At 35.9% G+C, this 17,430-nt stretch overlaps 1 protein-coding gene across 1 annotated transcript; it reads left to right on the top strand.

Moving 5' to 3' along the window:
* Nucleotides 1–6,065: 6,065 nt before the first annotated feature.
* Nucleotides 6,066–10,452, top strand: LOC145157261 (P-loop NTPase domain-containing protein LPA1 homolog 1-like). The gene is made up of 8 exons (XM_079076324.1): nucleotides 6,066–6,323; nucleotides 6,459–6,635; nucleotides 7,127–7,431; nucleotides 7,528–7,609; nucleotides 7,778–8,164; nucleotides 8,433–9,116; nucleotides 9,880–9,990; nucleotides 10,066–10,452. Exons 2-8 carry the CDS (start codon nucleotides 6,489–6,491, stop codon nucleotides 10,306–10,308), a joined length of 1,959 nt encoding a protein of 652 aa, XP_078932450.1. The 5' UTR covers nucleotides 6,066–6,323; nucleotides 6,459–6,488; the 3' UTR covers nucleotides 10,309–10,452.
* The last annotated feature ends 6,978 nt before the right edge of the window (nucleotides 10,453–17,430 follow it).

The raw sequence follows: 17,430 nt of genomic DNA, 5'->3' as shown, positions 1-17,430 counted from the left end.
TTCCAAAACTTGAGGGCAAGTTTTGTAAACTTTCAAAACTTTTCATTTCTCATAACTTATGAGTTAATGGTTATTAAAAATGAAGACTCTTCATTTTTTGTAACCTATGTGTTCTTTTAATGGTTATTTATAAATGTGACTTTTGGTTATCCATAACTTAAGAACTAGTTATGGACTCCATTAAAACACATAAAGATCAAGAATTAATCTAATCAATTATTAGCACATAATTTCTATGATCTTCTAAACTCATATGTTTATGAATGTTCATATCAAAAAATTCAAGAATCGTAAGTACATATACAAAACTTGAAATTTTGATACGAGCTTTTGAACAAAACTTTGATTTTCAAGTTTTTTTTTTTTTTTTTTTTTGCATCAAGTATCAAATAAACAAACTAGGCTTTGATACCACTGATGGGTTTTGAGCATTCTAACACTCCTATGGTGTACATGCAACCCTAGAAACCTTGGATCTATGTTTGACTAAGATACATGCAAATAATTATTTTTCCAAGGTTCTTATCCTAACTAGCATGACATGGGATACTTGAATCAAATAAAACTAGTAGAATTACTTACCTTGTAGTAGTAGTTGATTGCTTGGAGTTTGAGAGCCTAGCACCAATAATGTGGATGCCTCAAATGGAAGTCACAAATCACCACAAACTTGGAAACTTGAGAGAATAGTCACAAACTTCTTGAAATCGGCCCTCTTGGTTTACACACATCAACTAGTGCAATTTCAAGAACCAAAGCCTCCTTTATATAGTGTGGTGGATTAGGGTTACATCCATGTAAACCCTAATACCCATGTCTTTTCATTTCCATGAGATCCATGGGTTAAAGCTCCATGGAGTATCCATGGACTTTCCATGCAAGCCTAGCCCATTCCAAATAAGCATTAGCCCACACTATATAAATACAAGAGCCCATATTTAATTAGTCATACTTTTGATCTCTAAATTAATTCTAAATTAATTATAGATCAATACTAATTAAATAATATGATTTTATATTAATATATTAGGACTTATAATATATTAATAAATCATAACTTATACTATTCTCAAACTATTATCCATAAATTGTTCGGGTGAAGTGCAACCCAAATGGACCATGCCGGGTCGGGTCAAGTACATACCAAATATAGTTATGGACTTAGACACTATATCCAACAAAATCGTGGAGGGATCTATATCCTAGAAGGCAGTACGGTAATGGGATTGGTGGTTATCTCCCAATCCTTGAATGAAGGTGATGACAAGACAGAGTTGTGGCATTGTAGGTTGGGGCACATGAATGAGAAGGGCATGTCGGTTCTAAGTAAACAAGCACTGCTTGGTGGAGAGGCTACCGGAAAGATAAAGTTTTGTGAAGCTTGCGTTAAGGGAGAGAATATCAAAGTGAAGTTCGGTACCGGTCAACCCACAAGCAAGGATATCCTGGAGTATGTTCCACTCAAATATGTGGGGCCCTGCACCAGTGAAGTCTCAAGGAGAATTCTCATACTTTGTGACGTTCATTGATGATTATTCAATGAAGGTTTGGTTGTACTTTATGAAGACCAAATATGAGGTGTTTGGGAAGTTCAAGGAGTGGAAGACCATGGTTGAGAAAAGGACTGGAAAACAGGTCAAGACTCTGAGGACTGACAATGGGTTGGATTTCTGCAATGCTTCATTTGACAATTTCTGCAAGACAGAAGGTATAGTGAGGAACCGCACTGTACGACACACACCACAAAAAAATGGAGTGGCATAACGGATGAACCAAACTCTCATGCAACGTGAAAGGTGCATGCGGATATTTGCTAACTTATCCAAGCAATTATGGGCGGAAGCAGTTAACATTGCTTGCTATTTGGTGAACAGATCACCATCAACTGCAATAGACTTGAAGACTCCTCAAGAGGTGTGGTCCGGGAAACCCTTTGACTGTTCTGCTTTACATATATTTGGATGGTCGCATATGCTCATGTGAATGATGGTAAACTTGATCCAAGGGCAATGAAGTGCATATTTCTAGGATATGTGACAGGAGTAAAAGGTTATCGAATGTGGTGTACAAAAGAAGGAAGAACTCCTAAATTTATCATGAGCAGAGATATGACCTTTGATGAATCTGCCATGGGTAACCATGGAGGAGGTGAAACAAGTCAAGCAGGGAACAAAGATCAGGGTGCTAGCCAGAAGGTGGAGTTTGCAACTCAAACTCCAGATAGAGTTGTTATAAGTGACATACAGCAAGGCGGTAGTGAACAGCCTGGGCAAGATGAAACCCGTGAGCAACCCATGGGATCTTCGTCCAATGGTGCTAATGTAGGGAAGGATGATGTGTCTGAATCTATAGCAAAGAGAAGATCAAGGAAGGTCATTCAACAACCTGATAGATATGTGGGATGTGTGAATTCTGGTGAACTTGACTCCATTGCTTTTGCTTTAGTAACTGGAGAAGACATTGACACCGAGGAGCCTCAATCGTATAAAGAGGTTGTGGCGAGTAAAGAAGCAAATGATTGGTTGATGGCCATGAATGAAGAAATGCAATCTTTAGAGAAGAATGAAACATGGCATCTTGTTCCATTACCAAAGGGAGCAAAGCCAATGGGATGCAAATAGATATTTAAGAAGAAGGAAGGGATACCAGGAGTTGAACCAGCTAGGTTCAAGGCAAGGTTGGTGGCGAAATGGTTTTCTCGGAAAAAAGGAATTGATTATCACGAGGTGTTCTCAACGGTCGTGAAGCACAAGACAATTCGGGTTCTTTTGGCCATGGTGAGTGCATTTGATCTGGAGCTTGAACAACTTGATGTGAAAACTGCATGTCTTCATTTCAACTTAGAAGAGAAAATTTATATGTCCCGACCAGAAGGGTTCCTTGATTCTAAGAAGGATCATGTATGTTTGCTGAAGAAATCCCTGCATGGGTTGAAGCAGTCTCCAAGACAATGGTACAAGAGATTTGGTTCATTCATGATCTTCAATGGCTACACTCAGAACCAGTTTGACAATTGTGTTTACTCAAAGGAATTGTCACCAGATTCCTACATATATCTTTTGCTATATGTTGATGATGTGCTCATCACAGCCAAAGACATGGCTGGAATAAATGACTTGAAGGCGACCCTGAAGAATGAGTTTGAGATGAAGGATTGGGGAGCAGCAAAGAAGATACTGGGGATGGAGATTCAAAAGGACAGAAGTTCATGGTAGCTATGTGTTTCTCAACAAAAGTACTTTGAGAAAGTTCTATAGTCCTTCAATTGTGATCATTCCAAGCTAGTTGAAACTCCTTTGGCGGCTCACTTTAAACTTGGTACAAGCACTATTCCCACTACTAATGAAGAAAGGAAGTACATGCGCAGGGTTCCATACTCAAGTGCTGTTGGAAGTCTCATGTACGCTATGGGTTGTACCAGACCTGATTTGGCTCATGCAGTTAGTGTGGTTAGCAGGTTTATGAGCAATCTAGGGAAGTCTCATTGGGAAGCTGTAAAGTGGATCTTGCGATACTTGAAGGGAACAACGGATGTTTGCTTGGTGTATGGAGCTAATATGAAGAGTGACTTGGTGGGATATGCTAACTCTGATTATGGTGGTGATTTGTTGAAGCGCAGGTCACGGACGTGCTATATATTGACTTTGTTTAGACGTGCCATCAGTTGGAAGTCAACGTTACAAGATACCGTTGCTTTGTCTACAACTGAATCCGAGTACATGTCCATGACTGAAGGAATAAAGGAGGAGATATGGTTACAAGGGCTTATTCAGACTCTTGGTCTGAAGGTGGAGAAGCCTGTCTGGTATTGTGACAGTCAAAGTGTTTTAAGTCTTGCTAAGAACCCTGTGTACCAAGAGAAGACAAAGCAAATTGATGTCAAGCCGAATTTCATTCGGGATATTCTGAAAGGAGACAAGTTTTCAATACTAAATATTGATACCAAGATCAACCCAACAGATATGTTGACAAAGTTGTTGCCCGCGGAGAAGTTCAAGCTTTGCTTGGACTTGGTTGATGTTCGCAGGAGGTTGGTCCCTTCGGGGACGAACGACAGGAAGGGAGAGGAAGTTCTTGTTCTAGGTGGAGTTTAGAGGATGCTCAAGTCAAGGTGGAGATTGTTAAATGTGGCTTGAGCATTTGGATCATGTTTATGGAGCATTTGGAGCTCGATGGAGCACTTAGGGTTCATGGAACATGTGACAAAGAAACGAATCATCTGAGAAAGGAATGGATCGTTTGACAAAGGAACAGATCAAGTGCCAAAGGAAAGGATCATACAGAAGGGGGTATGGAGCACCTGGAAGAGGTTTAGAGCACGTGGGAGTGATATGGAGCAACAAAGGAACCTTGTTGCGCCATATGTTGAAGGGATGGGCCAAGAAGGATGCTGTTGCGCCAAGGGCATTCCTTCTTGCATCATTATGCTCCCTCTTACGCCATGAGGGGTTCCTCTTGCGCCATGCATGGCCTTGTTGTGCCATGTATGTTCCTGTTGCGCCAAGGTGGTGCAAGTTGGACCATCTTGGTCCTTGATGAGCCAAGTATGCCATGAAGTCCTCTATGATGCTCAAGAATATTTCAGAAAATGCTGCATGACGGTATATGATTGGTTGCCTCCTTTCATGGGCCTATGGGCCAATGGGTTTGGCCCATTAGGGTTTTGGGTCTGATCCCTCAAGTATAAATAGGGATGCATGCTAGGTCATTTTGTATCTTGTATTCTAGAGTGATAGGAAAATCTCTGTGAAATTGTACTTGTAACCTCTGTTTGAGAGCTCTGAAATAAAGAATACTCCCCTCATGCCCGTGGACGTAGATCACCTTGACCGAACCACGTAAATACCGTGTCTTGTGTGCTTATAGTTTTGCTAGTTATCCGCTTTACTTCCTAACATCCCACTTTTTGTTACTGTTTATCTTCCTATTTGTTAGATCAAGACAAGTGTCAAACGAGATTAAAAGAGAATTAGTGGATTCTACATATCATTGTTTTATATGAATACGAAGATAAATAAGAATAAAAGGTGGAATAATATTTAACTTTTCATATTTTAACGAATAACTTTAAATAAATAATAATAATTATACTATATATCATTTACCAACGTCTGTGGATGTTTCCATCAACGATTGACATCCTCCTATTTTGTATTATAGTATTTTTCACCATCTATTTTATAAAATCACTTTCATCACATTAACTTTGAACAATGATATTTTTTCATTCATTTATTTTGTAAAATGGTACTACAAAATGTTGTAATACTCCCATTTACTTTGTAAAATCACATTTTTCATCATCTACTATTTAAATACTTTGTAAAGTGATATTTTTCATCCCTCTATGTTTTAAAATGTTATTTTTCATCCATCAACTTTGAACATTATAAAATATTTTTTCACCCCCTCTATTTTCTAAACTTTCGTGTTTATTCCTGATAGTATATATCATATAGTTTTCTTAATAACTTTCGTTTGTTATCTTAAAAAAAACTAAGTTTTTACGTTCTTATTTTATGTATGTCTGGTATAAATTCAAAGTGATTAACGTTTCTACGTAAATTTAGAATTTTCGTTCATTAATTTAAAAAGAAAAACTTACTTGCATTTTTTTATGTACGTATCGATATAAATTTGAGTTTGTTCACGTTTCCTACATATGATTCTGATCACATATATTACGTTTTTTTTATTAGAACTTCTGTTCGTTAACTTAAAACAACTTATTTACTTATTTTTATATATGTTTCGGTATAAATTTGAGTTTTTGACATTTTGATCATACTTATTTTATTTATTTTTCTTATGTATGATTTTTGTCACATATAATAATTTTTAACTTGAAGTTATAAATTGATACTAGTGTTATATATTTATTTACCAACAAATATTACCGTACTTTAATTTTATCAATTCAATAGAAAAAAAAACTAACTTACAAAATACATTAAAACACCCAAATTTAAAGTCCTGGTTTATAATTAAGATCAAAATTATGAGTTTGGCAACATCAATCGGTTGGACATTGTGTCGAAAACGACCCCCTATAAATACATTATTGATTTACGAATGGAAAACCGTCAAATAGATCTCCGATAAAGTCAACAATTCTAGAGAGAGAAAGCAAAGTGTCGGAGAGAGAGGAATCGTGGACTGCTGAAGGCGGTGATGCGTGGAAGCAGGTGGCAGAACAATGAAGAGATCACGGTGGAAACTTTCTTCGTCTTATAAACAAGTTATTAAAATGGCAACTCGCCGCTCCATCCGAACCCTAGCGCCCAATCCCTCTTTTCAGTTAATTTTATAGCAGAAGCTTCCACGTAAGGGATCTATGCTCTTTCGCCCATTGTTTTTCTTCTTCTAATCGCGTTTTTGTTGTATTTCGTTGAGAAGTTTGAAACGTCTTTGGATTATTCTTTTCTTGTCTTGTATATAATGTTACGATGGATGAACAGTTCGTTACGGATACCGGAGGAATTAAGGAAATGACGGAGGTAGCGAAATTGTTGTACATAGTGGTGGAGGAGGACGAAGAAACGAAAGGGAATGAAGAATCGTCATTTAGATACACGCGTCCTGTTCTCCAGAGCACTTTGCAGTTGATGGGCTGTAAAGCACGTCACGCCTTCAAGGTTAGTAACTCAATTTCTCATCATACTCTCAATTTATTTGTGGCGTGGTTTCCGTTGAAATTGAATCACAGTTCATGATCATGTCGCTGCAATCGAATGTTAGCGAAAATAATTCCAGATTTGGATGTTAGCTTTTTCTCATTTCTGTAAAAGATTAGTTAGATCTTCATAAATCTTACTGTTGCACCGAAAGTGATGTTTCTTTTTCCACTTTAACTTTTACCAGAAAGCGACTTCTCTAAAATTTGACTTCTTGTCCCAATTCGAATTAGATCCTACAGAGTTTTGCTTACAACTGATGATGTACAAATTCCAATTTCATTTACTTGCATAGATTCATCTATCGTTTGTATTTTTAGCTACTTTTATCCGGAATCTCTCTCTTGACCTTAAGATCTGTATAATATACTCGTATACAGCTATCACCATAGTTTAAACCTTTTAATATATGAGGTCTAGTAATCACTGAATATGATCTTACTTTCATACAGATAAGCCAAAGGGTATTTGAAATCATGAGAAATAAATGCTTAGAGGAAAGTTTGGCAGACATAGGTGTAATTCAATGGGGAAAAGATTTCTTGAAAGTTCATCCTCTGTCTGATAAGATGAATGGAAGCAATCATGTGGTTTCAGAGAAAGATGGCACAACTAAGAGCAAGCCTTTTGAATCATACAAAAAGCGCACTACAATTGTCATCAAAAGAAAGAGGTTCATAGATGTTGTATGTGATGCTCTTTCTGAATACAAGTATATTGGTCCCAATCAAAGGGCTGACTTTATTTTAGCCTGCAGGTATTCCTAAATTTAACATAATCATTCATACTATACATTGATATTTCTTACATTTATCCTTAAAAATTCAAATTTTTCTGCCTTCTTTTTTTTCAGAATTCGGGAAAGAAAGGAATCTGTGACTGTTCTACTCTGTGGTACAAGTGGATGTGGCAAATCTACATTGTCAGCTTTACTGGTATGTCATAAATTTTCCATTTTTCATGTGTCAATGAATTACTTGAATCAAAGTCTCAATCTTTTATCATCATATAATGTTCTTGATCTTATAATTTCAAGAATGCTCAACTTATTCTTGTAATTTGATACAATAAACAAAATCAATGAAAGTACATTGCTATTTCAGGCTAGCAGATTAGGGATCACAACTGTTATATCTACAGATTCAATACGCCATATGATGAGAAGCTTTGTTGATGAAAAACAAAATCCACTCCTATGGTCTTCTACTTACCATGCAGGGGAACATCTAGATCCAGTAGCTGTTTCAGAAGCCAAAGCCAAAAAAAAAGCCACAAAAGAATTTGATTCTACTTCCAAAACTGAACCTGTTCCTAAAGAAGGTTCTAGTTTGACCACAGTTGACTTAATTAGCCCTAAACAAATGGCCATTGAAGGTTTCAAAGCACAAAGTGAAATGGTCATTGATAGTCTTGACAGACTTATAACTGCATGGGAAGATCGAAAAGAATCAGTCATCGTGGAGGGTGTCCACCTCAGCCTTAATTTTGTGGTACGTACTACAAAATTGAATGAGGGGTATTTTAGTCATTTTACCTCTTCGTGCATATAAGCACTTTATATGGACAGCTAACATGGTTGTTTAATAACCCTTTACCTATTTGCCCTTCTTCTTTTTTCCTCTATATTCCTTTCTTGTTAAAACTGATGAATGTTTTGAAATTTGTTTCTTTTTGACTTGATCTGGATAGAAAGATTTAATAAGTTAATCATTCCATTACATATGAAGCTAAAGTTTGAATCTTTTTATAATCTTGTAGATGGGTTTAATGAAAAAACATCCATCAATCATCCCATTCATGATCTACATCACAAACGAGGACAAACACATGGAAAGATTTGCAGTTCGTGCAAAATACATGACATTAGACCCTGCAAAAAACAAATACATAAAATACATAAAAAACATAAGAACAATTCAAGAATACCTCTGCAATCGAGCAGACAAACACCTAGTCCCAAAAATAAACAACACAAATGTCGACAAAAGTGTCGCAGCAATCCACGCGACAGTTTTCAGCTGTTTAAGAAGACGTGATTCCGGAGAACCACTTTACGATTCCGCCACCAACACCGTATTTGTGATTGATGAGGAGTATCGGAATCAGTGTGTGGCTAATTCCATCGGGTCGAAAGGAATGTTTCAGTTGATTCAAAGACAAGGTTCTTCGAGGCATTTGATGGCTCTTTTGAATAACGATGGGTCGGTTGCAAAGGCGTGGAATGCCGAGGACGGAATGGGGATTCCGATGTATGGAGCGGTGCGGATTGGGAAGTCGGAATCGGTGAATCTGCAGTTTGGTAACTTCGGAATCAGTGCTTGGCCGAATGAACTTGGGTGCACTAGTCATGCTAGCAGTGTTGATGAAGTTATGGAGAATGGTAGTAGACATTATTCTTCATGTTGTAGCTCACCAAAGTTCTCAGAAGGACATGCTAAAGAGGTATATTTAATGTTTTTGTATGAGTAAATTACATTTTTGGTCCCTGGGTATAGCTGATTTTTGTAATTTTGGTCCCTAAAATATAATCATGTTATTTGGAACAGAGATAAAAAAAACGTTGCAAAAACCTCAAATAAGGACCAAAATTTCAAGAAAAAACCTTTTCGGGGACAAAATTGAAAAAATCAGCTATTCTTAGCAACCAATAAGTGTAAAAAAAAACCTCAAAGAAGGACCAAAATTGCAAGCAAAAACTTTTTGGGACCAAAATTGCAAGAATAAACGTTGTGGGACCAAACTTGAAAAAATCAGATATACTTGGGGACCAAAAATGTAATTTACTGTTCTAATAATTTTACGACTAAGTTACTAAATTGGTCACTTTGCTTTTTGAAATTTACCATGTTTAGTCCAAAATTGAGACATGTTTCAGTTTTGGTCCCTTTTTCAAGGTTTTATATCAGTTTTGGTCCTTTTTTCAAGGTTTTATATCAATTTTGGTCCTTATTTCAAGGTTCCATGGACCAAAATCGATATGGAACTTCGAAGTAGGGATGAAAATTGAATAATGTTTTAATTTTGGACTAAATATAGTAAAAATAGAAAGCGTAAGGACCATTTTGTAATTTACTTTTTTATAATTTGGTTTAATATCCAAGTGGATGGACCATATCCGCAAAAAACTAGAAACTTGGACTAACCCTGTCATTTTGAGCATATCACAGGGACCAAAAGTGTAACTTACTCTAATTCCAACTTTCAGTTGAAAGAAGATTTATCAGTTAATGGAAGCGATGAAGAGGTGGACGATACCCACGCATTAGATACCGATGAGGATCTTAGTGATGATGCCAAAGAAAATATGCACGAAGAGGTAAAATGACTAAAATACCCACATTCATTTTTTTTTTTCATTGTAATTATGCTGCTCACAAATTGAGTTATTTAGATGGAAGGGTCAGTTGATGAGGAGTCGACTAAATCAGATGAAGAATACGATGATCTTGCAATGCAAGATATTCAAGAAAATGGATATTTAAATGCAGAATTCGAATCTAAAATTAACGTTTCTGGAGTCAAACAGAATGTTGACTGTGTTTTGAGAACAAAAAGCGAGCCATTGATGGATAAAAGATTGGCATCTAGAGTCAGAGGACGATCTTATAGCATTTCAGGTGGCTCCCAGGGTTAGTATTATGTAGAAAGTTGTCCTAAAAAGTGATATATTGAGTAATGAGTGTGTAGAAAGTTGATATAGCATGCAACAATGTTTCCTTTTCTTTGTTTCGAATGAAATTAATATTATATGCTAGGTAGTTGGAAGCTTAACTATTCACATGATTGTACTTGTCCCAATATGTCTTATCTCTTATGTTATTCGCATGATGAGCCTTTATCAATCAAATCACAGTCTAGATCACTGAAAGCTACGAATAATGTTTTGTGATATTTACATGAAACTAATAATTACAACCTTCTTTATGAAACTAATAATTACAAACTTTATAAAAGAAAAAGAGAGTGAGAGACCTTCTTCATGAGTTTTTTTTTACCATGGTGTTTTTTAAAAACTTAATTACCAAACAAGTATAGTTTTAAACATATTTACCATTTAGGGTTATATCAAGTCAAAAAAAAAAACAAAAAAAAAAAACGTAAGAACGTGACCCCAATACCCAGTTGACGTTCCGATACCCAGTCCCCAAAGTCGACGTCTTCAATCAATCGCGTCTATCGTCGTCGTCTTCGATTTCGGCCATAGCCGATGCGGACGGCTCCGATTCCGGCTATAAACGGATGCCGGCTGGTCCGCCTCCATCACAGAAGATTCCGGCGAGTACTCCACCGCAGAAGACACGACGGCGACCTGATTCTACTTCGATTCTGGCCATAGACGACCTCGACTGTAACTTGATTTCTTGTAAGTCCGACTCCTCTTTTGATTTTCAATTTGAGCTAGTTAACTATGGATTGATTCCTATTATTATTTGCTACTGCATTCCACTGTTATTTGCTTATTTGCAAACTGTTATTCCACTTGATTCCTACTCTGATTTACAATTGTAATTTGCTTATTTGCAATTGTTATTCCACATTTGATTCCTACTTTGATTTACAATTGTTATTTGCTTCAACATTCATATTTTGGAGCAATTTTATGATTGAATTTATGTTTTGTACTCATTTATTAGATGGAGGTTGTTACAATGCTTTGTTATTGGGGTGGGACAGCCTGTGATGGACCAGATGATATAAATTATAGCCAAGTTCCAAAAAAAGCAATCAATGTTAACCGTAGAATACAATTTGATGAATTGGTCGAGCGTATATATCTTGCTACATCTTTTGATAAACAACTCCACCACATTAACTTAATCTGTAGATATCCATCGGTTGGTATTGGAAATGTTGTAAAATACATTCCTCTTCCCATCAAAGATAATGATGATGTTGGCAACCTTCTATTGGTGTTCCTTCTCTGAGAGCCGAAATAGTTGATAAATTAGGCTATACTCCTTCATACAAAAAGCTTTGGACTGGAAAGCAAAAGGCAATTGAACAAGTGTTTGGCAATTGGGAAGAGCCGTATGCTGCTTTACCAAAAATTTTGGGCGCACTTTAGAAGTTCAATCCAGCGACTATAGTCGAGTGGTGTGTTTCAAGATCAACCAATGCGGAACAGGTGGAGTTTAGACGTGTTTTCTGGGCTTTTGCTCCTTCTATTAACGGGTTTGCACATTGTTGACCTGTGATTATTATTGATGACACACACTTGTATGGTAAGTACACGGGAAAGATGTTGATTGCAATGAGAGTTGATGGTAATAATCAGATTTTGCCACTTGCATTTGCTATTGTAGAAAATGAATCATATGATATAGTTGGAATTGGTTTCTTTCTTATATCAAGAGTCATGTGGTGAAAGAGCGTGAAGGCATTTGTTTAATATCTGATCGTCATTTGGGAATCCTAAAGGTAGTCAATGAGCATGGATCTCCATGGTTAGAGCCACGTGGTTTTCATAGGTATTATTACAATTTTTTGTATACCTTTTTTCATAGTTATTGTTTATAAGTAACATTATTTTTTTTACTCTATAGGCATTGTTTACGACATTTTATCAACAACGTTAATGACAAGTTTCGTAATTCAGAATTGAAAGCTTTAGCTTATCGTGCCGGGAGTCAAAATCAAGTTCCAAAATTCAACTCCATCATGGAAGAAATTGGGAAGCTAAATCCACAAGCTCGACAGTGGCTAGAGAGGCATCCACCTGATAGATGGACACTTGCACATGATGGTGGGAGGAAATATGGGCTTCTCACAACAAATTTGTCAGAGATTTTTAACAGTGTACTTAAAGGTGCTCGTTTTTTTACCAATCACAGCTTGTGTCCAACTTACTTTCTATAGATTGGTACATTATTTTGAAGTGAGGCGTCCTTTAGGATCTAGTTCCCGAGCTAATGGAGATGCATATACTCCTCAAGTTGTTGTAAAACAAGTGGCTTTGATGTCAAAAGCAAGTGCACACTCATTGAGATTTTTTAATCGAGAGAAAGGTATATTTGAGTTGATAACTCGAAGAGGAAAAAATGTGCAAGTAGTTAATTTGGACAAAAAAACTTGCACATGTGGTAAGTGGGAGATATTTAAATATCCTTGTTCTCATATTTTGAGTGTATCTTCCAAACTATCCTTGAATAGTTGGCAATATGTTCATAAATGTTACTCCATTGCAGAGTATTGTTCTACTTGGGCATCCGAGTTTTCCGCACTTCCTCATGAAGCGTATTGGCCACAATCTTCATTTAGACAATTGCTTCCAAATTTAGAGCTTTTACGGAATAAAAAAGGTCGTCCTTGCTCAACAAGACTATGAAATGGAATAAACATCAAAGAAGAGAAAAATGGGTACCTTTGTGGGATTTGTAGGCAAAGTGGTCATAATCGGAAAAAATGTCCCTCTAAGCCAAGGTGAATGCAGAGACATTAAAGCTAATCGATTCAATCAATAGAAATATTTATTTTTTCATTCCATTTTTGTAAGAAGTCGTTATTGGATTTGTACCCAAAAAATATATCGTACGCTTGATGTTGGCTTTAATCTACGATGTCTAACATTATTGTTTATCAATTAATCTTATTTACAATTAAGGACATTTATTGAGATTTCATTAATTCTATGATGATTAAATGAGATATAATATATTTGTAATTTTTTTTATATAAGTTAATATCAAAGAGTTAAAAAAAGGTCAAAAATTATATTAAAAACACTAAAATTTAAAACAATAGCTGAAAATATTAAAAAAGTTAAAAAAAAATACTGTTTTGGTAAATATTTTGACTACTATACTGTTTTGGTAAATATATTTGAAACTACACCTATTTGGTAAATATTTTTTTCAAACACACCCATTTGGTCAAAAACTCCCTTCTTCGTAGCTTTACATGAGACTATCAGTAAAAGAATTGATATTTTGGAAGTGATATTTACATGAGACTTTCAGTCGACCAATATAATGGAAGCCTTATAAGAAAACTCGATGAATATGTCAACTATGATGGTGAATACGCTATCATATATAATTCAACTTGACATGAAATGTTCAGAAATTTAAAGACTTATTAATATAAATTTCATTTTAAGGCTGTTAAAAGATTTTTTTTTATTGCTATAACTTTGTCTTTGTAAGTTTTTTCACTAGCAACAATTAAGGTGGAATGAGGCTTTAACTCGATACAAAACAATTGTTCATATGGAAACGAGTGTAGGAGAATAATATTTTTATCGAGCACATCAACACTAATAATGTGCTAGCGGATCCAATTACAAAATCTCTAGCACCCAAAGCATTTTAACATGTCGTTAGTTTGGGTTTAAGGCTAGACCTAATATAATGTAATTCTAGCATAGTGTTTAATTGAAACTTTTAATTTTAATTATTTAAGTACTTGATTATTATTACTCCATAATATGTAATTTGTCTATATTAATAAGTTCTGCGCACTTACTTTCTGTATAGACAAATATATTGCATTACCTCCTAACTATAACGTCATTTGACTTAAATTAATCGTAAGTTCATATAAAACACTAAAGTATGATCGGTGGCGGTCCCATGTCTAAAAACGACATGTTATGTTGTGTTTTTATGCTTTTAGTGTTAATATGAAACAAGATGAATTTCATTTGGCCAAAATAATAAATACATACATATAGATAGTCACTCGGCCAAGTGAGAATGTTGAATATAAACCGGTAATGTGACCGTCAGACTATTTGATAATGATTTTTTGTGTTAGGTACAATTATAGTACTTACCATAACATTTTTCATAATGACATATCAGATCCCTACGATTAATTATAGTATGATGAATAAGACATTTATCCATAATTTGAGGGACCAATTTTATATGGTTCTATTACTTTCCCATAAGGTGTAATTGATCAACTAAATACATATTTAAGATAGGCATACATTTCATAGAGAGATTAATGTTTCTTCTCTTCCAACTTCTAAAGCCTCTCTACAAAAACACCATAACTATGTGTGTAATTCTATCCATCACAATCAATCACTTAGAGACCATTATGGAGACCATTATGGAAAATGCAAGAATCATAATATGAAGTAAGACATCTTTAACACCAATATCAAATTCTCCAAATAAATGTTTCTCAACTGGTTTGATGGTCCTTCAAGTTTATGTATAAATTGATTTTGATTTATACCTATTAATCAACAATTTAGTGTGCCTACGAACTAAGCAAGTGAAAAAATATGTATTATCCTTTTTTTTATAAACATCTTTTTCTCTACATTTTTTGACATGGATGGTTTTTATGAAAAAAGAAAAACGAGCAACACTTATTCATAGATTTTTATTACTTGATAGAAAATATATAAAAATCAAACCACAAAAAGGTAGAGAAAGAGAAAGATAGCAATATATAAAAAGGACCACATGGTACAAAATGGACCATGTCAATTCATTGTAGGAAAAAAATTATATTATAGGATCAAATTTTTTTTTTTGAAAATCAAAGATCCAAGCCCCCCCCCCCCCCTTCTTCTTCTTCTTCTTTTCTCTCTCTCTCTCTCTCTCTCTCTCTCAAAAAAAAATGATTCAAAATTTGGCCTATGGAGTGACTCTCTCATTTGAGAGATCATATGTTCATGTCTCGTTTAAGATATAGATGGTTCAAGTTTCGTTCAAGTCCCTCCCAAAAAACAAAAATCATTCAAAATTTGGCCTATGGAGTGACTCTCTCATTTGAGAGATCATGGGTTCAAGTCTCATTTAAGGCATAGATGGTGATAGTTAAAAATAAATTAGTTTGCTGTTCCAAAAAAAAAAAACAATACCAACAATATGTGTTACTAGCACTTAGAACATTCATTTAATATTAATATATTTTAGCTTTAATACCAAATAAATGACCAAGTAAGTTTGTAAAAATGTTGTAATCGATCAAATACTAGTAAGCAAATAAAAATAAATACAAGGACACATAGATGTACGAGGAAAACCTTTGATCCTTTTGGATCTCAGACATAAAACATCGGGAGGTGATAATATCACCTGCCTTAGAACTTAAATTAATCAAAATTGTATTACAAGTGCTAGTTGGTCGTGTTGTAAGTGTAATCGAGTAATCAGAGAGTAGAAGCAAGAACATGTTTGTGTGTAGTGGATCAACTAGGCTTTATATATGTATACGTAACAAACTTTCCTAAATTCTAGGTATCTTCCTTGATTCATGCTTGACCTGACATTCTTGAAGGACTTCAACATTATTATGCATTGACCACGTGTCTTTAACATGTATGTTCTGTTCTAATCAAGGCTTCAAGTACTATATAAGAGATAACAAAAAACACGATGACAATCCTAATATATTAACTAAATCCAAGATCTTGGGCTATCCATGATGTTAGTATAAGTTCAAGATATTGAAAATAAATAGGAGTAATTTTTTGTACCGATAACAATTGCCCCCCAAAATCTTCAATTATGGAATCCTAGGAGTTGGAGATTTCTAGGCGCGAAATTCATCCGATAGATGATGATGTGACGTGGAACGTTTTTCCAAGATTGATCCTATCCATCCATGTCTATAGGGCTTTTGAACTTTTAATGGTTGAGACTTCAACGTTTAAATCATCTTATAATTTCAATGCATTCCCTCTTTGTAACGCCCCGATTCTCGAATACCAATTTATGGTTATAAATTCTCATGAATTCAAGATCTACTCGACGAGTTGGTTGCCTGACTCGTCGAGTAGCAGCGGGTTTGGGTCATGTGTTTAAGTGACAAACTCGCCAAGTCGGAAGAGTGACTCGACGAGTTGGAGCTGGAGGGTGAAACCCTAATTTCCGGGGTTTGACACCCTATTTAAGGGATCATTAGCCTCCCTTAGTCCCTTTGCAGCCTCTTGAGAGTCCAGAAACCCTAATTTGTGTGTGTGATCCATATTAGTGTAAATTTCAAGCTTGGAAAGAAGACCTTGATGCAAGAAGCGAAGATCAAGAAGTTGGAGGCAAGAACGTTTGTGGGTCTGAAGTCTATCTCAGCTAGCTTCATTTGAGGTATCAATTCATGATCTTGGCCTCATTCCTTTCTAGATCTCTTTGGATGAAGTTTAGGGCTTCTTGGCTTGGTTATGAAGCTATTCTTGGGTATGAGCTCAGATCTGAAGTTGTAACTTCAGATCTGAACTCTCTTTGATTTGTAAGTCCATAAAGCTTTCAGCTTTGGCAAGTATGAACCCCCCCCCTTAAGTGTAAAACCCCATTTCAAGCTTGGACTTGGCATTATGAGTCATTAGAGCTTTGCATGCATGTAAAGTTTGCAACTTTACGTGATAAGCATGCCGTGGGAAGTTGGATCTGCACTATGGAGTCTTAGCATGACGTAAACAACATCTGTATGGATGAAGGACTGAAGGTACTCGACGAGTCGCATGGTAGACTCGGCGAGTCATATGAAGATGGTCTTGAACTCGACGGGTTGGATGAACAAATCGGCGAGTCTGATGAAGATTGCCTTGGGCTCGGCAAGTGGCATGGTGACTCGGTGAGTTGGCAAGTTATGCAAGGAACTCGGCGAGTAACTGAGGGTACTCGACGAGTTGAGGTCAACATGGACTGTTGACCTTGATAGTTGACTTTGACTTTGGCCAAGGGTTGACCGTTTTGACTTTTGAGAATAATTGGTAAGCGGGTATTTATGAATTGGATCATTGATGGTTATAGGCGTTGGAGCTTGGGGGCAGTGTTTCGGGAGCGTGATTTCATGGTTC

The sequence above is a fragment of the Lactuca virosa genome, chromosome 1 (assembly GCF_052849685.1).
Source record: "Lactuca virosa cultivar CGN04683 chromosome 1, Lactuca_virosa_CGN04683_v6, whole genome shotgun sequence".
Taxonomy (NCBI): Eukaryota; Viridiplantae; Streptophyta; class Magnoliopsida; order Asterales; family Asteraceae; genus Lactuca; species Lactuca virosa.
This window is presented reverse-complemented; position numbering and strand designations above follow the sequence as displayed.